Here is a 19981-nt window from a genome sequence, read left to right as displayed (position 1 = left end):
GATCATTGCATTTGATATTGCGCCTTATCACGTCTACAAGACATCTCAAAGCGTTTCACAGAATATAATGTAAAGTGCAGTGACTGTATATTTGTGGGCGAAACGTAACAACCAACAACTTTACAATGAGCAATGTGAAGTGAGAGGCATGGACTTCCCCACCCCAGTCTTCAGATCAACGGACACCAGAGGCATTAATACCAAAGTTTGGCATGCTTGAAAGAAACCAAGATGGGAGCAGCAGGTAAAGGATAAAGCAATAAAAATGGGAGGGAGAAAGCACCAGATAAATAGTGTGAAGTTACAAATGTTCAAGCTAAGAATTGAAACTTTTCCAATCACAATCATGTGAGAACACACAGAGACAAAATGTAAAACGTCTTTCACTATTTCCCTTCAAAAAAATAATAATTTGGTCACTCAATCCACGACTGTTTGTGGACACTGCTGTGCGCAATTAGCTGCTGTGTTTCGTCCACAAAAAATATATACAGTCAATCCACTTTATTGTATATTCTGTGAAGCGCTTTGAGATGTCTCGAAAATGTGATAAGGCGCTATATGACATGCAAGTATTATTTCCACATTCAGTATGTGTGTGCGAGCCTGCGTGTATTTACACTCGGGAAATGGATGTGTGTACACATAGGAAATAAAACGCACTGAACAGAGCCAGGAAACACAGGTAAATGATGTGTGATGTACAAGAAATGTCTGATCATTGATGGGATCGCTGTCTCTTGCACTTTATAGATGTTGGATTCTATCCTGCTCCAATTGGGATGAGTTGTTCTTGTCCAGTTTACTCCAAATGCACTTTCTCATGCTAAGAGACTTGACAATTTTCATTTCCTTCAATCAAGATCTGGCTAAACATTTTGGAAACCTTCTGTTGTAAATTATGGAGAGAGAGAGAGAGAGGATGAAGTTCTATTTATTTTGTTTCCCTCGTGTGTTCAAGCTCAATTTTGTCCATAATCGTTGGTTGAGGCTGAGAGATTTGCTAGTCAAGTATTGTGAGAGAGTTGTTGTTACTCCAGTGCTGGCAGAGAGGTGGATGTCTAGGACCTTTGCAATGAAGTCAACCAGATTATAGTCAATGAAACATACAAAGTCACCATCATTCTATTACATTTTTATTAGTAAATCAGTAATGCACCATGTTGGAAAATCAAATGCATTTTTATCGGTAATGGAAAGAAGGCAGAAGGTTGAATATTTTTGTAAGCTTTGATATCTACAAGACATTGCTGCCATTTAGCCGTTTTGAGTCCAGTTCTTTTCTTCGAGGAATCATTTTCCTCCCTCTTTCCCCCCCCCCACCCCCACGCACACACTAATCTTACTGTCTTTGTTCCATAGGCGTGACTAAAATTTAGCATTAAAGAATCAATGAATGAATGAAAAACCTTTTGATTATAGAAATGAACACCGACACATACATTGTATGTGATTAAGAACAAGGGTAACACTAAATGCCACCGACGCAGTGATGCAACCAACTGTACATCAGAACTGTACAATTAAATATCTCCTCAAGTTTTGTTCTGTCCAAACCACTAAGGTTTAACCTTTTTTTAAAAAAATCAGTAGCTGTTTAGAAACTTGCATCTTTCTTCTATAATCGATCTATAATGGTATACATTTTTTAAAAAAAAGTGCAAACTTTTGGCGACACTTCTTGCGTTCAGATTATTGCCATTTTTTTTTTGTCGTGCCTGCTTACAGAGCACTGGTTCTCTCCACTCAAGGTTCCCTCCTCTACTTCACACCAAGCGTCCTACTGCAAACCAAGAGAAATAAGAATCCATTAGTATTCGCCCTCGCAGAAACCAAACACTCAGGATGCTTTGCTGTTCTCCTTTTACAGCTTGGAGGGAGGAAAGGGGGAGGGCGGATGGATGGGAGGTGGGGAGGGCGGGGGCTGGACCCGGGGGGCAGTCTTGTTCGTCGCAAAGTGTAGTGATTTGTTAAGCTTCCTTGACAATAATAATAAAGTAATCTTTTGATACAGAGCCTTTCACATCGGGAGGACATTTCAAAGTGCGACACAGGATATGCTGTAAAGCATAGTGACTGTGTACTCTTGTGGGTGATCCTTTGTACAAAATTTATATTGAATTACGAAGTAATCAGATGTAGGTTCTGAAGCTTCAGAGGTTTGAAGGATATGGGGGAAAGCAAACAGATGGGGTTTTCAATCATGCAACTGCAAACATATCCAAAGTCTGTGAGGCAGCATTATGAGTGAAGTGTGAAAAAATTGTCCATTTCCTGGTCGTGGGGACGTCACTGACTTCATTTCCTGTGCGCTGCGTGTGCACATGTTATTCCCAGGAATTGCTGCTGACATCACTTTGTTCACAAAGCACACGGGAAGTGATGTCAGTATAACTGGGTTCCCCTGTACTTGCCAGTCAGTTACTGCTGAATCACCATCCCTCCAACCGATAAGAGTTGCTGTTCAATGAGTTAGATGTATTTAAGGGAAAGTAGATGTATTTAAGGGAAAGCTAGAGAGGTACATGAGCGAGAAAGGAATAGAAGGTTATGCTTGAAGACTTAATTGAGGAAGGGCAGGAGGAGGCTTATGTAGAGCATAAACACCGGCATAGACCAGTTGGGCCGAATGGCCTGTTTCTGTGCTGTATATTCTAATGTAAAATAATAGTAATCCTTGCATTTGATATAGCGCCTTATCACATCTTCTAAATGTCTCAAAATGCTTCACAGAATATACTGTAAACTGAATTGACTGTATATTTTGTGAGCGAAACCCGGCAGCCAATTGCGCACAGCAGTGTCCCACAAACAGTCGTGTATTGAGTGACCATTCATTATTTTTATTTATTTGAAGGGATTATTATTTTTGCTTTGGAAGTTGCGGGTTAGAGCTCGATCCTGGAAACCTGACTGTAAACCTATCGATTAGTTTAACCAAAGATGAACTCTAGTGGATGGTGAAGGTCCCATTGCACTAAGTGAGCAGAGTAGAGAGGTAACCCACTGTGTGTTGACGAATACCCCTCCCAGGGCCTCGGTGTAAATGAGATGTGATCTTAAGCCTAGTTAAATGGTTAAATATTCTCTGGCAATTTGTGAACAGCAGCAGATCATTGACCCAGTCCAGGAAATTCCTAGAATGAAGCCAGTGCTTGCATTTATTTTTTTCGCTTGAAACAATGTTTTGATACAGCCGGCAAAGCAGTCCGTCCCCTGTGGAAGGTGGCCTCAGCATGTTAGTAGCTGAAAAACTGGTAGCAGAGCTGGCATTTTGTGAAAAGTGTATTTTGACAGCGATCAGATTGCATCCAGATGTTTCAGTAAAGGTGAACTTCTGGGAAATTTTCTGTAATGAGTAAATTGTACCCCATAGAAACAAGCGTAGAATAGTTTTCTAATTTATGCCATACTTTCCCCTTAGACAATGGCAGCTGAGCTTAATAAAATCAACATGCGATGAATAAAACATCTTGTCACAAGCAACTATTTTCATGTGTTAAGTTCCCTGGACACCTGATCCTACAGTGACTGTGGAGCAGATTAATAGCCATAATGTGGTTTAATTTAATAGCATTAACACGGTGTTTTACGATTCACAAAATGCTGACATTTGTGAAATGAGTACAAACTATTTCCGTTTAAACAATATTGAGGTTGGCGATATTAGGAGCATATTTCTTCACGCTGAACACAACGTGCTTCTAGTTAGTGCACCCAACTTGATTTGTGACGACTGCAAAATGATGCGTACAGCTTTAAAATAACCTTGAACAGTAATCTGCCTGGCTTCCATCCAGGGGCCAGTTGAGCTGCCTGAGGTGGCACTGCTCGCCCAGGTTTCAAATGGATTAGCCGCTCAGGGACACTACCCCGCGTGAAGGGCGCTGTATAAATACAAGTTGTTGCTGCTGTTGTTGAATTCATCTGAAGTTGAACCTGAATTGAGCTTAGTGCTTCCTCCATTTGTTTGTTAAACTCCAGCTGTGCGGGTTTGGAACTTCACTTCACCCACTTGTTTGACCCTGAATAAGTCTCTCGCTTCCTCCACTGTGTACCCGAGTTCCATGCTTGTGATTCTTTGATCTAAGCAGAGTTACAGCTAAGCACCTTCTCCAAAGGTCTGGATTTGTCTTCATTCACCACAACCCCAACTATTGAGTGATTTTAAATGTCTGACTTGGTTAGGTTCTGCCTTTCCAAATATCAACCAATATCACACAGCAACAGTCATCATCCTCAACTCATCTTCACTTCCATGGCTCATTGGTCATATAGATTCAGTTATGTATAGTGTCGCTTGCCAATCATCAAAGGCTGGAAACCCCTTTACAAGCTGTTCAATGAGTTACCTGGGATGCTCTCAACCTTCACCCAGCTCTCCTCCCAATGCTTAATCATTTGATGAAATTAAACAGAAATATTTAATAAGACTATTATTCAGTGATTCAGTGAGTTAGAGTTAGTTCCATATTGAAACCAGGCAAAGATACCATTGAAGCACCAGGTGACTGCCAAATGCTTTAAAGGAGCTCTGTCTTAAACTGCCGCTAATTGAGGTCTTTTTTTTAACTGAAGCAATTGCAGAAGTGTTTAACCTTGGCTTTTTCCAACAGCTGGATTCAATTTTAAAATGTTGTAATTTTTTTCCCCCCTCAAATTTATAGTTTTGAGTACTTTTGTTTCCCTCGCCAGGGTGATGGATGTCAGTGCTGAGCAGTGGAACCTCTTTCATATACTTCTGCAACCAATGCCAGATTGAGCTCTAGGTCACATATACTATACCTAAAGCATAGAGTGAAACAACCCTGTCGAAGCTTCAGAGGAGCCCCCTTACTACACAAGTCTAATATCTGGGAGAGCATTGCCACTGTATTCCTGCCCACAACTTGTACACGTATCCCTGCCCTGGGTTCCACAGTTGGAGATAGGAAGCTAGAGCAGCAGATTCTTACCTCTCTACATTCTATTAAGTTGGATACCAAGCCATGGATATGAGCATGTGTTCAGGAACATGGACACCAGGTAATGCCTTCCAATAGCTATCATTCCCAAGCCTCAGAGTTTCCTCATCAGCTTTCAACAGAACCCTGACATCAATATGTTGGAAGAAAAGAAAACTGGATGGACAACTTATAAAGCGACAACCATTTTGAGGTCCACTGCAGGCAATCATTTGCTGCTTCAGTGATATCTCTGCCTGTTTCAACATGGAACTAACTCATGAAATCACTGAGTAATAGCCTTATTAAATATTTCTGCAGGTCTAGGAGCTCGGAACCATGCAAGTAAAGTCCTAGACTGCTCACTCTATACTGACACTTCAGTACATTGCTTGGGGGAGTGTTGGGTTGTTGGAAATGCTGTCCTTTGTTTGAGATGTTTAACCAAAGTCACGTCTACTTGTTCAAAGATCCCATGACACGATTCAAAAAGAGTAGGGAGTTTACTGGACAACAATGCTCCAGACAAACCGGTCACTTAGTTCACAGCTGCTTGCAGAACCCTATGTGCGAAACGTAGCTGCTTATTTACTTAAACACAGTCGCTACACTTGTCAGAAATTATCTGTGAAGTTTTGAGCTTACGGGTGCTCTATCATGTGTAAAGATTATTATACAAACATAATTCAGACATCAAATTACCTTGGGCAAGTTTCCTTACTCCACACGCCTAATAATAATCCCTCCAACAAAAAAACAATAATAAATTGGTCATTTTCAATCTACGACTGTTCTGTGGACCATTGCTGTGCGCAATTGGCTGCCGCGTTCGCCCACAAATATACAGTCAATTCACTTTACAGTCTATTCTGTGAAGCGCTTTGGGACGTCCTCCCGACGTGAAAAGCGCTATATCAAATGCAAGGATTATTATTATTATTATTATTATTAAGGTGGTTCCAGGTGAAACTTGTTACAAGTCAAATATGTACCTGTCCAATCTGCTGTTTAAATGGCCTCAGCCAAGCTTGGTAATTCCATGCTGAGTTGCCAAGGGTCATCCCAGACATTTAAAAGTCCTTCCCAAGTTTTCAGCAAGCCGTAACTATGCGAGCCTAAGTCAATGCATATTTTAGAAAGAGGCAGAGGCAGTATGGACACGATAGGCAGAATGGCCTTCTTCTGTCCTGTAAGTTTATATCGTTCTACAATAATAGATATTTTTCCCCCATCATTTTGATAAACATGATTTGTAATTCAAATAGGGAGGGGTCAGGGGTGGGGGGGGAAGAAGAATACTGACCCAAGATTAACTGAAATGTCAAGGCTGCAAATTAGTAGATTATTTACAATGCTTGATTAAAATCAACCCAATGTGACCCAGTTCTTTGAAATGGTTTTGCGGCCATTTTGTTAATGCACTTGTTATCCTCTTTTGTTGTACTGGGCAGTGATTGCTGGGTTGCAAGCCAAAAATGTTGCAAACCCATAATGCGTATTGAACATAATTGTGGTGGTGTTGGGGTGCGGGGGAAGGCAAGAGAATAATGGTCTAGGATATGAGAAGACAGGAATAATGTGGTGTTGAGTCTAAATGTACTGCCGGAACTTCAAGGTAATTATGTTTTTTAAAAAAACCTGCACAATATTTACTAAAATTGCAAGTGACCCTGCAGATTGTGATACAATCGATCATTTCGTATCAACAAAGAGAATTTGGTCCCATGTTCCATGTTTCAAAAGCAAACCTGCAGGACCACCTGCTATACAGCTGTGTTGGTTCAGGAGTATAACAGCCGACAGAAGCAGGTTTGTGTTTGTTCATTCGCTGACTCGTTCTGAGTTCACTGATAAATAAACAGCTGGGCGTTCGCCCACAGTCACTATACTTTATAGTGTATCCTGGAAGCGTGTTAAGTCGTTGTCCTGACCTGAAGCTATAACAAATATAAGGATTATTGTAAGTTTTATGATTAAGAAGACTGGTGTTTGTGCCTATTGCACTTGGTGAAGATAGGCTCAAAAAAGGAGCAGTTTCATTCTGTTGTGTAAATTCATGCGGTGGACAGGATTATACATTTTGGACGGAGAGCTTCATTTAAATCACCTTTAGCGGTAATCCCACTCGGTTCTGTTTAGCGAAGGGATGTGACAGGCAGCTGCGGAGTTCTGCCACCAGGTGGCACTGAGCTGCATTTACACTGGAGCACAGTTACCGCTCTCCAGTGTACTTACGGGCATCTCAGGAAAAGGGGTGATTTTGCCCATTTTATACGAGGTGGGGGTTGATGCTCATTCACAGATGAGAGCAGGAATTCTGCAGCTTTCAGTATGTTATGAGGCCGCTTGTCAAAACGTTACTGGTACCAGTTTCAGAATCTGAACAATGGCAAAATTCAGGAAACATGCCATGGATTTTGAATACAATAAAACTTGCATAAGTCACATCAGTTAGGGCCATAACATTTCATATGTCCTGCATAAAGTATGAGTTATAGGCAAACTTGCATAAGTCATATAATGTACGACTTAATCAATAATCTACACTGCACGTGCATACTTCTATGCAGCCTATAAGTGCACATGCGTTGACAGGTCAAGATTTCTTTTCCTGCAATTCAATGCAGCCAGGAAGAGCAGTAGAGGCATTACGAGTTGGGAGATGACCTGTATAGGATTTATGATGGATTTGGGACCAAGAAAGAGTTACGATTTAGCCGTTTATCCGATTTATAAAACACGACTAGTGCAAAGAAATAGAGCAGGTTTTGGCAGGAAACTGAATGGGAATCGGGTGCATGTATGACTTAGGCGATTATATGATTTATAAAGATAAGACTCATGTGAGTTTTACTCTATCTCATTGTCAGCTGATTATGAAAACTAATAGCTTGCTGCCTTGATGTCAAACACACAATCTTCAAGAGGAAACTCCTCAATGGTTCTGTGCCATTCATCACATGGAAAATGTTACAACTGTCTGCCTGTCCTGTTAAAGATCCCACAGCGCTTTTCGAAAAGAGAAGGGAGCGTCTCTCAGTGTCCTGGGCAACAACCCCCCAGATAAAATTGATCACTCACTCCATGGCTGTTTGTGGGACGCCGCTGTGTCCAATTTGGCTGCTGCATTCACCCACAAAATACAGTTACTGCACTTAACAGTATCCTATGAAGTACTTTGAGATGTCTCGATGACTTTAAGGCGCTATATCAAATGCAACGATTATTATTATTATGTCTCTTGAACCACTGGGCCTCAACCCCTTCACTGGTGAGGGGGAAGGCTATTACACAGATCGCAGATTCCCCTCTCTGTTCAGGTCCTCTGTGAAAAGCATTTGTCCAGTTTGAACTCAGTTTCTAGTCATTTCCAATAGTCATTAACTTTGCAATAGCACTAGGAGCGACTGCAGAATGGTTACATCCTTCTGTGAATGGGGTTGTGGAATATTACTGAGGCCAATGAGAAGGAATGTTTGCATATAATGATGCAAAATCTGAAATGGGAATGTGTTCATTAACGTCCATGGGTTACAGTTGTCTCTCACTTTAAGGAACACAAAATTGACCCTCCCGAAAAAAAATATTTTGTACTTGCTATACATTAACTTTGACTTGAAAGACGCTATACAAATGTAATTTGTTGTTGGTGCAGATTGGGTCGGTCAAATGGCCTTCTGTCCTCTAAATTTCTATGATCCTGCCACTTAAGAACAACAAAACCTACAACTGGTCTCAATCCGTAAACGCAAAGTAAGGTAAACTCACAAGTAGAGGTCACTTGAACTGCTCCATTTCCATATTGCATCAAAGAGGTGAAAGGAATTTCCTTGTGAGAACAAGTGTATGTAAAGCTAAACCTTTACATTGAAAATCAAAGGGATCTTCAATAGGCAGGTTCTTAGCCACAGAGGTTACTTTTTCCCCTAATGTAGCACTGTGCTACAATGATAATTGAGACAACGCTTGAGAGTATTTTATGGGACACTATCAATGTCCATCTAGAGAGAGTAAATGCCATAAGGGCAAGCTAACACAGTGTTAGAAACAGTGTGTCATGCCTCACCAATCTATTGAAATTCTTGCAGAATGCAACTAGATCAGTGAACAAGTGAGGACACATACTTTGACTTCTCAGAAGGTTGATACAAATTCAGGGTCTGCAGCATTAGTTTTTTTGCAAAAACTAAACGTGGGTGGAATTGATGATGCATTTGTTTAGCAATAGAAAATACAGGTCGATGGGGGGGGGGCTTTGTGTGGGCAGTGGTTTCAGCGAAATGCTCCAGTGGCAACTGTTACTCGAACTATTCATTCCGGAGGATGTTTTGCACAATATTACAGATGTGTTGATGACACTAAGCTACATGGCCAAATGACCTGTGGTGAGGGAGGGGGGATAACATTCACAACAATTTGAACAAGTTATGTATGTATACATGTTACGAAATGGCAGATGGAATTTCATGTGGAGAAATGTGAGGTAATGCACGTTGGAACAGGAAATGTGAAACATGTGAACAGAATGGTTGGGTGGCTATTGGCAAAGCTGGAAAAGGATTTGGACGTGATCACTGACCATCAACCATTCAGATAAATCAAGTGCTCTTTTGAGGAGTCAGAGTAAATTATTTTGCCACTGTAAAAGCTCAATGGTAACATCGTGTTTGGTATATCGTGCGTAATTGTGGAAACTTTGCTTTTATAAAAGAGTTGGAATCAACCCTCCACAGTCTTGAGAGCCTCACTGTCTAACCTCAAGAGTAAAGCTGGCCATTCATCAAACTAAATCCAGTTATATTTCATACCTTTGCGTACAACTAAATACAGCCTGACCTTTTCATAAAATTTCAGTGTGTGTTGGGGTGAGAGTGGTGATGAAAAGAGGAAATATATGAAAGCTGACAGACTCAAACACTGCACAGGTATTCCTTGGTAATCTGATCCAAAGTGCTATTTGGGGGAGGAGGAGGAAATCAGTCTAACTGGTCTAGTTTAGGAGTGTGCCTTGCACCATTCTCCAGGTACACCCGTCAATCACCCCATCCTGCGGGTCTGCGATCCCAACCAGTGAAAGCCGCAAGTAGCGAGAGAAGCAGAGCCTTACTGAAAGGGTTCGCTCCTGTTCGTCTTCCATTTGAGAGGCCGCCCATGCTGCTACCTGTGGACAGGAGGGCGAGAGAGGAAGGTTACAAAGCAGGATTTTTGGTACATTTTGGCCAATCTGTGGTTGTCTATGCAGACATCAACCATGAAGAACAGTGGCAGAATAGCTGACTACATTTGATTTGAACATCCCTACCTTTCTGACCTCTCTCTCCCCACTTTGCTACCCGCTTGCCTCTGCTTGGCTGGCTCTGGCCTCCTGCTTGTCCCTTGTCCCCTCCGCGCTTTCGGCCACTACTCCCCGAAGCTTTGGAACTCTCTCCTTCAATCCCTCTATCTTTCCCCTTTTCCCCCTCTTTTAGAACATAACTGAAGAACTTCCTCTTCGACTGTGCTTACAGTCACCTCCTGCTTCTCCCCCCAGCTAAGTGTCAGACTTTGCCACTATTAAGCTCTCCGAAACACTGCCCTGCTTGAAGGCTGCCATATAAATGCAAGTTGTTGTTGAGTTATTTAACCGTTGTATGTACGGGATGTAAAGGAGGGGGCTCTTATCAGTCGTCTTTCCCTGACTGACTCTTGTTTTTCATGCATTTTTTCTTTAAATTCATGTTTTTTTACATTTAAACTAATCCATGTGGTTTAGAAATGGTAATTTTGCAAGGGCAGACGAACAACAGACCATAAAATCTTGCCCAGCGGTATTATTCAGAACTATGTTTCAAACTCACTCGGGCCAATACAATTTGTAACCCCAAAACCCTAAAACTTATTTGGATCAATGGAAAGTGTTCTGGTGTTTTGTGCACTTGAACAAAAATAAATCCTTGAATTCAGTATAGCGTCTTTCATGTCAGGAAGATGCCCCAAAGCTGTACTTTAAAGTGTAGTGACTGTGTGTTTTGTAGTTGAACGTGGCAGCCAATTTGTTCACAGCAATGTCCCACAAACAGCCATGGAGTGAATAATCAATTTTATTTGGGGTATTGTTGGCCAGGACTCTGGGAGAAACTCCCTTCTCTTTTTGAATAGTTCCATTGGATCTTTAGCATCCCCCTGGATAGAACCTCGAATTTAACACCTCAACCGAAGGACGGCACCTCTGACAATGCAGGACACACCCAGCACTGCAATAAAGAACAGAATTATGCACATAGCTATATAAACCTAGGTGCATAATTCTGCACCTTGCTAGCTATAAACACATGATTGATTGCATGGTCTGTGTTGAGTTAGCTCATCACGGTTGACATGCTGGTATGGCTATGACGATAGGCCAGTAACCTGTACTGGAAAGTGTGGGTGTGTGCACATTGAGTGAGGGCAGGCTTGGCCTTGATGTATAGTTTTGAATAGGCTGCTGTCACTCCTGGTCTAGACTTGCCTATGACAAATAGTCATTTGGGTGAGGTGGTGGAGAGCTCTGGGTGTCAGTGGAAACTCACTGACAGCATGAGTCAGCACCATCGGGAGATATACGTGTTTTGGGATTTTGAGATTCAGTTCAGATCAAAGGGCCAGTAACACTGTTTGCCAGCTGTGTATTTGTAGTTTTATAATGATCCTGACATTGATATAACATCCATGTGTTCGTGTATTTGCTTGTCTACAAATAGTCAATCACTATACTTCATCCTGTGGGATGCTTTGAGACATCTCAATGAAGCGATAACTTGCTATATCAAATTGCAAGGATTAATATTGGCATTCACCTGTGTTTGCACCAATGTGGCTTTTCACTACCAGCAACTAAATAATCCTTTGTAGCAACCATTTTTGTGGCCTCTGGGATAGAGATGCAATAACAACTTTCAAAAGGGAATTAGCTAGATCCTTGAAAAAGAAACATTTACAGGGGTATGGGGAAAGAGTGGGGGAGTGGGACTGATTGGGTAGCTCTTCCAAAGAGCCGGCACAGGCACAATGGCTGAATGGCCTCCTTCTGAGCTGTAATATTCTATGATTCTACATTACAAATTCTTCCTCACCGTGGAGCTTTCTGCAGGAGCATCTAAAGGACCCTGGGCTTGATCTGTTGCTGTGGTCAAGATTTCTTTACTTCACTGTCCAGCACACCAACTGCATCCAACAGCACGGACGTAATTTTGACTAAGCCCTAAGGAACAACTTCATTCAAACCTGATCACTTTATTCAAAATTGGGGTGAAAGAGAGTTCCTGAATCTTTCTGAACTAAATCCATGTTTTACTGCATGATGGTTTGACCTGCCAAATTTGAGTATTAGTGTGAGATATAATTGGCAGCACATCCCCTTAAGAACTTAAAGCCAAACCTATGTCTGCACTAATGTTCATCTCTTCAATAAAAAATCCAAGAGCTCTTTTATAGAGAGGGGGGGGGAATTAATTTGAAACACATTGTACAAATTGGTCCAGATTCCACCACATCATGTAATGTTTCTTGGTGGCTATATGAAAAATAAATGTTGTTTTATTTTATTGTCCATTTATTGCTCCTGACTTTCATCCAACCAACTCTTTAATCAGACTACAGATGTCAATGAGTTCAGAATGATTTTCACTAAAGCACCTTTTCACAAAACGCTTGGGACCCCTTGATCTTTGCTTCTGTTGGGTACTGGAAGGGGCACAGATGAAAGGGAGGAAAAGTGGTTGATTTACATACAATTCTACAAACATCAAACCTAACTCAAGCAGCAGTTTTTCATGGTGGAGCTTGGACCGCAGGTAGAGGGCAGGCTATTCATTCGTGGTTGAGCCTGATCTCTTTCCCCGCACGATATCATCTTCCAGCCAAAGGAAACGCTGGATGGTGTTCAAGTCTTTCCCCCCTCCTCCCTACCCCAAAGACAGAGAGGTCAATTTTGGAGTGCTCATTGCTGCCCTGCCTCAGATCAACTAGCTCAGTACAGCTCCTCTTTTTAGGGGTGGGGTGGAGGGATTGATGGTAGATTTACAATCTGAACTGTTAGATGGCTGTGCCATTGAGTATTGATTTCTGTCTTTAAATAAATTGGAAGGAAAAGATATTTTAGATCTGAATTAAATTTGATCTCAAACAATAACTACTATTTATACGTTGTATCTGTCCAAAGCAATTGGACAGATACATGGTGACTGGAACATCATGGGAGATGGACATCATTGCATAATCCTTGCATTTGACATAGCGTCTTATCACAACTTCGAGACATCTAAAAACGTTTCACAGAATATACTGTAAAGTGAAATGACTATATTTTGTAGGCAAAACGCAGCAGCTAATTGCACACAGCAGTGTCCCACAAACAACCGTGGATTATGTGACCACATTTTTTTAAGGTATTATTACCAATTTAATGATGGATAAGCATCTATTTTTCTTAATGCTCTGTTAATGCTCTGTTAATGTCAGGTGTCTAATCTGTTTGTGACTTAACAATTTTTATCAACTAATTTATTTTGTGAATATTTGTACTCTTGGGTGAGGAGTATTAATGTGTGTCAATGGGGATATGTGTTAACTACAAGATTTGAATGCCTCTCCTCTTTCCATCTCTTCATTAGTGCAAATATTTCAACTTCCCACACCAGCCATTCATTTGGCCTTTAATAAGAATTGCCAATTTAATGTTGAATTATGCCCAGTTCTGCGTTCATTAGGAACTAGGCTGCAAATATTTGAATGGGTTTGACACAGGACCCTTTATAGTCAATCCACTTTGTGCCCTGCTCCTAATTGCCAAAGAGAGACATAAGGGTCAGAAGCAAACTTGCCATTGATGCACAGACACCAGGTGGCATTTTTTACTCTGTCCGAAAAATGACTATGATTCTGAGGTTTGTTCTCATGATGCGCCTTTAAAAACCTCAGTAACTACTCCCTCGAAATCATGAGAAACAGACTGAACCGCAGACTAAAATAGACACTTCAATGTCTGCTTTAGATTCTTAGAAATGTACAGGCAGCCCATCCAAAAGCTACATTTCACAAGTTTAGCTGGTGTACAAGAGAAATGGGAGATGACAGAGTTGTCAATCCAGGAAGGGCAATACCTTGTCTTTCACCATAGCTTGTAGATGTATGGAAGAAAGCTGGAGAGTTGTATGCACTTTAAAGAAAATAAATGCCTTTGTATTTCTTTCAGTGCAAAATATTTTCCTTCCCAATTCCTCCCCCTCCCACCATTTACATCTTTGGCAGCAATGAACCTCCTACTAAATATCTTTCAATTAGAAATGTCATTTCACTCCACCCTTTTGGACTCTGTTGCACTCAAAGTTGCTTTAACTTATGGATGGGAAATAGTGGAGGTATTAAAAGCGGTTATCACAGTCCGCCCGAATCCACATTATATAGTTCAACGTACTTCTAAAATATTTATAAGGTAGAATCCGCAGGTCTGTGTTGACAAAGATCAAGAGATCTCAACAAACATAAGGCCAGCAGCCACCTACCTCCTTCTTTTACTCCTAAGCATCCTTTCAGCTCGTTCAGTGAAATGGTCTTGTCCTCATTCAAGTCGCAGTAATCCGTGAATTTTCGGCCGCATTTCTTTGGCTTGGCTTTCTTTCTCAAGAAGCGTTTAAATGGCTTCATTTCCTTTTTGTTGACACTGTTGCTGCCATTTTTGTCCAGCTGACCAAAGTACCAGTGCACGACCCGCTCCTCCAGTGTGTGGCTTGGATCAGGTTCAGGAAATCTGCACCAACAACAAGGGCCGTCAGTTCTGAATCACAGTTGGCACAATGAAGGAGGCCAGCTGAGACACATTGCGAGTTACTTGATTACTTTTAGCTGACTGGCAGCAACAAAGAGCCTTTACATCATTTAATAGCTCTTTTACGGTTTCAGCTTCACTCACCCACACGCAAACAAAAAATATATAACAAGCACCACAATAAAGAATGACGTGCCATGGCCAACCAGCTATTGGAAAGAGTTAAACCGCAGCAATGTGTGTTTGCAACGCGAGGCGAGGCTGGGGAGCGGTTTTATAGGTTACAAACTCCTTGGCAAGTGAGGACAATTGTTTATGTGAAAATGGGACTGAATAAAAGCTTCATACGGCAAAAACTGTCAACTGTCAACTTGAACTTGTAATTTGAGGGAATAAACCCATTAAAAAAAGGCACACACCTCAAGGTGAGGACACGAGCAGCGAGGGAAAGGCAGTGTTGTGACGGTCCACTAGTGGTAACCGATATTTGAGATGGAAGAGTAACGTTTTGCCAGATGGTGAGTTTCTTTTTATTATCTGCCCCAAGCTTAAGGGTACTTCATCCCACTAAACGCAGTTCGGGTCTGAAATGCTGTACACTGCCTTGGGACGTCCTCCCGACGTGAAAAGCGCTATACAAATGTAATCTTGTTGTTGTAAACACTTGGTCCCATTTGCTTTTGACCCAGCAATGTACCTCTTGCCTACTCTCAAAGCACCTCGTAGTTATTTCATCAATTCCCATTTCTTATGTCACTGGAATTTGTGTCATCTTTGTATTTGTTATAGCACCTTATCATTGAGACATTTCAAAGTGCTTCACAGCATTTTGCTGTTCATCTGGAGGCAAACACAGCAGCCAATTTATGTACAGTGGTATCCCATAAAGTGAATGAACAGTTTTATCTGGGGCAATTGTTGACCAGGACACTAGGAGAAACTAACTCCCTTCTCTTTTCGAATAGTGCCACCTTTAAAATGCACCTGAAAAGCCAGAAGGAATCCCGGTTTAACATCTCCTCCGACATTGCATCAAATTGTCTCAAAGTGTTTTGCACCACCAATTACTTTTGTAATTTGTATTTCCACAGAAGTCCCACAAATGCTAACAAAGGTAAATGGCCAAATCAATCTAAGGTCTCTTTTTGGTGGACTTGGTTGAGGGACCAATATTAAGGGCCCTCTCTGCAAAATAACCCTGTTGCAATTTCAACATCAGGTTGATGGGACCTGAGCTCAAAGGCTTGTCTGTTGCTTTATTTTGAGGTCTTGCAACATTACGAATCCATAAAGAATTAATTGCTATCAACATCTCCATTCTTGCAGCATGTGACTATCAGCATGGTAGAATGCGAACTAGATGGACCTTGGACTTTTTTCATCTAGCAATTCCTATTCTCTCTCACAATGTGAGGTTAATTCTAAATTGTCTTTAGTCTCCTAAAATTATTTGAGTCTGACAGGCAGGGAGATACCTGGAGCACATTTTAGAGTGCCAATAGCAGGCAGCATGATATTGAGTAATAATAATCTTTGCTTTTGATCTGGAGTCTTTCACATCAGGAGGACATCTCAAAGAGCTTCACAGGTTTACTGTAGGTGAATGCAGGTGAGTAAACAATTTGTACCCTACAATGTCACACAAACAGCCGTAAAGTGAATGACCAATTTTATCTGAAGAAGTATTGATCAGGATACCAGCACAAAATTTCCTTCTCTTTTCAAATAGTGCCATGGGATCTTTAATGTCCACCTGAACAGGCAAATGGTACCTCATATTAACAACTCATCCGAAGGACTGCAACTCGACAAAGCATTGCTCCTCTAACGTTGCGAGGTCGGAGTCCCAACGTGGGGCTTGAACCCACAACCTTCTTATTCCAAGGCAAGAGTGCTACCAACTGTGCCACGCTGACATCAATAAAGTGGAACCCTCAACATACAAAACCACCAAGGAACTGTAATGTTTCAAATCATTTCCGTTCTATTAAAACACACTGCTTCTGAACCAAAGCAACACAACTTTCATAACCCTCCATCAGTGGACAGAAAGTCATGTGCTGATTTGTGCGCATTTAAAAACTTTACATGGAATTCTCAGTCCGGTTTGGATACCCTTAAGCACAGTGATAGGTTTCCATATGTGTTAGACACCCAGTTGACCCCCCAAAAATGCTACTTTGCCATTGCAAGTAGCTTATTGCTCCCAAAATACGCAGTCAATTAACTTTACATTATATTCTGTAAAATGCTTTGAGATGGCTCAATGACGTGATAAGGCGCTATATCAAATGCAAGGATTATTATTATTGCAACAGACAGAATGTCACCGCAGGTCGCGGGAGGGAAGGCGCTATGTTTCGGAGCTTGATGAGAGCCTGTTTTCCCAAATTAGCGTTGGTGAGTAGCCGTTCTTCTCTTTCCAATGTTTTTTTAAAAAAATTATATTTCTAACAAAATCCAGACCTTCTCCCTTGACAGAGTCTGCAGACAGCTTGTCTGCATATCAACGAGTTAGAAGTCCCTGCTTCAGCCTCTTAGTGCAGATAACGTTCGAGAAAATCAAAGAGACACAACGCCCGAGAGTTCCTCTCATGGATCACTTTATACGCAATCAGGATGAGGGTTGAACAATCCACACAGGAAGCGAGGGGAGGGGAGGTGTGGGGGAACCCAAACTTTAGATTTTTCTCTCCACAAATATTTCTCCCCCTGGTTTTCCCTCATTTTCTCCTTTATCTTTCTACTATTTGTAAAGAAGGGAGCGTCTCCTGGTATCCTGGACAACTGTTCCCTAAATAAAACCGATTATTCACTTTGTAGGATGTTGTGCTGTGCAGATTGACAGCCGCGGTTGCACACTGCACTCTATAGTTACTGTGAAGCACTCTAGAGCATCTTCCTGACGTGCAAGGATTATTATTTACTAGAGTACAGTATGGCACCATTGCAGACATCATTGCATCCAGCTAGAGGTTTAGTTACTAAGTTGTAGTTACATGCTTAAATTTCTACCCATTTGTGAATAAAGTCAGAAGGTTTGGATGCTGTGGTACAAGTACGTTTACAATGTGCATAGTCTGACCATTGCATCATTTGATTTGACAACCATTTAAGGACAGTAATATAGACCATGTCCAGTTTCTGCATGTTTGGTTAGTGATTCAACATTAAAATCAATTTCTTTTTGGGAAATACTATTGTTTTTACAACTTGCAACAAACCCCTAAATGCTAAATGAGGGAAGCCTGGCATTTTGCTAGTTGCAGTGTATTATCCTGCATTCTATGCTGCAATGAGACTTTGTGTAGCAGGGTATTTCCAAGACTGGACAATGAGTTTCATGAGGGAGAGATTCTGAGGCCCTCAACCTCTAGTGCTCAGTTACATTATGTAGTGATGCCTGAAAGCAGCTCACCTGGTCAGTAGTCCTACGTCCTATGCATCCTTGCTGTATTGTGAGCTTTAGCATTTGCTGTACTGCATTGTCACTGTGACAACGAACACTCACTGTACTTTACTGTAAGCCCGAGCACCTGCTGTACTGTGTCTAAGCCTGGGCAGCCACTGGGAGCTGGATTAAGGGTGCAAAGTCCTCTACAGCAGCTAACAGTCCAGATGTGGTTTGAAGCTGGGTCTGAGGGGTGAAAGCCCTTTAAGTGTGTCCTTACCCCTCTCAGACTCAGCCAGTGTGGCTGAGGTCAATGGATGTTGTGAGGTCAGGGTATCAAAGGATGTGGAGCAAAGATGGGTAAATGGAGTTGAGATACAGGTGCAGATAGAATGGCAGAACAGGCTTGAAAGGCTGAATGGCCTATATTCCTATGCCCAATCCACTGGGTAAATGAGCAGAGGGCAGGCTTTTCCCAGGGTTAGGGACATTGTGGCTTTCAGCCACCAACAGAGGGGCAGAGAGGGTGGGGAAGTGAGGCAAGGTCCTGAGTTAGCTGAATGGAGAGAGCGAGCAGAGGAGTGGGGTAGAAGCTCAGAATGGTGTGTAGGTGCAAGATACAATTTCACCCCCGCCGCCCCACCCCCACAACCAACAATATTATAGTTTACAAATAGAGTTCAAGAGAAGCAGTATTAGTTCTCCTCCACTGGCCCCCGAGGGTTTTAACTGCTCCTGATCCTAAATGTTTCCAAACATGAAAATAAGATGTTTTGAATCAAACGCCAAGAGACTGAATCACTTCCCCCTCCAACTCTTTCCAATGCTCCGATTCCCATCACCAACAAAAGTTTACACTGCACGTCATTAGGGAAAATAACAGACGCATATAGCTGTGACTGATGCCGATTTCAACCAAAGCCACATAAAGCATGTTTCTGAGTGCGCAGACTATGTAAACAGCCTTCCTATCCTGTTTTTGTCAAAGATAGTCAAACCTTTTTTTTAATTTTCTCAGACATCTACCCCAAATCACAGCTTAAATACTGCCAATCAGATCAAAACACCTAATGTTGCCTCATGTTTCTGTGTGTGGCTGTCAGATATTGTTCTTCAAAGTGTTATTTAACATTGGCATTCACCCTACCATCTGCTCACATCCCACTCCTCTACCTGCCCCCTTCGCTTAGGTGGCCTGGACCTTCTGCGCATACATTGACCCTTCGTTTCCACGGAATTTTGCAATGACCATGCGATGCACAGGCTTCACACTATCCAGGGTTTGCTGCATTCAAAAGTCTTTTCCATTTTTGAGACACATCCCCTCAGGCGTGTGAAAAGCTGCTGTCGTTGCTGTTTAATCCGTCTCACCGAGGTGGTCAAAATTGAAGAGCTACCTAACAGAAGCTGTTAATAGTGTCTCAGATTCATAAATGGCAACTTCTTCTGAAAACCGAAATGTGCAACACAAAAAAAAGGGAGTACTCCAGTACAACCATTTCCATTTGCCACACTCCATATCAATGTGTCAGCTTGGTCCAGTTGGTAGGATTTTTGTTTTGGAATTTGGTTATTCCTTTCGTCATCTGTTCGGGTGGACATTAAAGATCCCACAACACTATTTGGAAAGAGAAGGGGCTGTCTCACTGTGTCCTACTCAGCAGCCCCCACCCCCTCCCCCTAATTAGATTGATTGTTTGAGGGACATTGCTGTGCACAAATTAGCTGCTGCTTTCATCTGCAAATACACATTTTACAGTATAACCTGTGAATCGCTTTGAGACCCATCTTATACCCAATGCCATCAAAACTTTAATTCACTCCTTCATCACATCTCACTTGAGACTTTTCCAATGCACT

The 19981-nt window shown here is 41.7% G+C and overlaps 1 protein-coding gene across 5 annotated transcripts in view; it reads right to left on the bottom strand.

Moving 5' to 3' along the window:
• Nucleotides 1–1120: 1120 nt before the first annotated feature.
• smoc1 (SPARC related modular calcium binding 1) overlaps nt 1121–19981 on the bottom strand; it is a 90647-nt gene continuing 71786 nt past the window's right edge. For 4 of the 5 annotated variants that reach the window (XM_042338178.1, XM_042338177.1, XM_042338179.1 and 1 more), the window contains 3 exons: nt 14468–14712; nt 10051–10104; nt 1121–1783 (listed from right to left, as the gene is read on the bottom strand). In XM_042338178.1, coding sequence (XP_042194112.1) covers nt 1767–1783; nt 10051–10104; nt 14468–14712 — 316 coding nt within the window. In that variant the 3' untranslated portion in view covers nt 1121–1766. The remainder of the gene's footprint in view (nt 1784–10050; nt 10105–14467; nt 14713–19981) is intronic. The other variant, XM_042338181.1, reaches the window with a different exon arrangement.

This window comes from Callorhinchus milii, unplaced genomic scaffold (genome assembly GCF_018977255.1).
Source record: "Callorhinchus milii isolate IMCB2004 unplaced genomic scaffold, IMCB_Cmil_1.0 Scaffold9, whole genome shotgun sequence".
In the NCBI taxonomy this organism is placed as follows: Eukaryota; Metazoa; Chordata; class Chondrichthyes; order Chimaeriformes; family Callorhinchidae; genus Callorhinchus; species Callorhinchus milii.
Note: the sequence above shows the minus strand (reverse complement) of the source record. Positions and strands in the feature narration are given on the sequence as shown.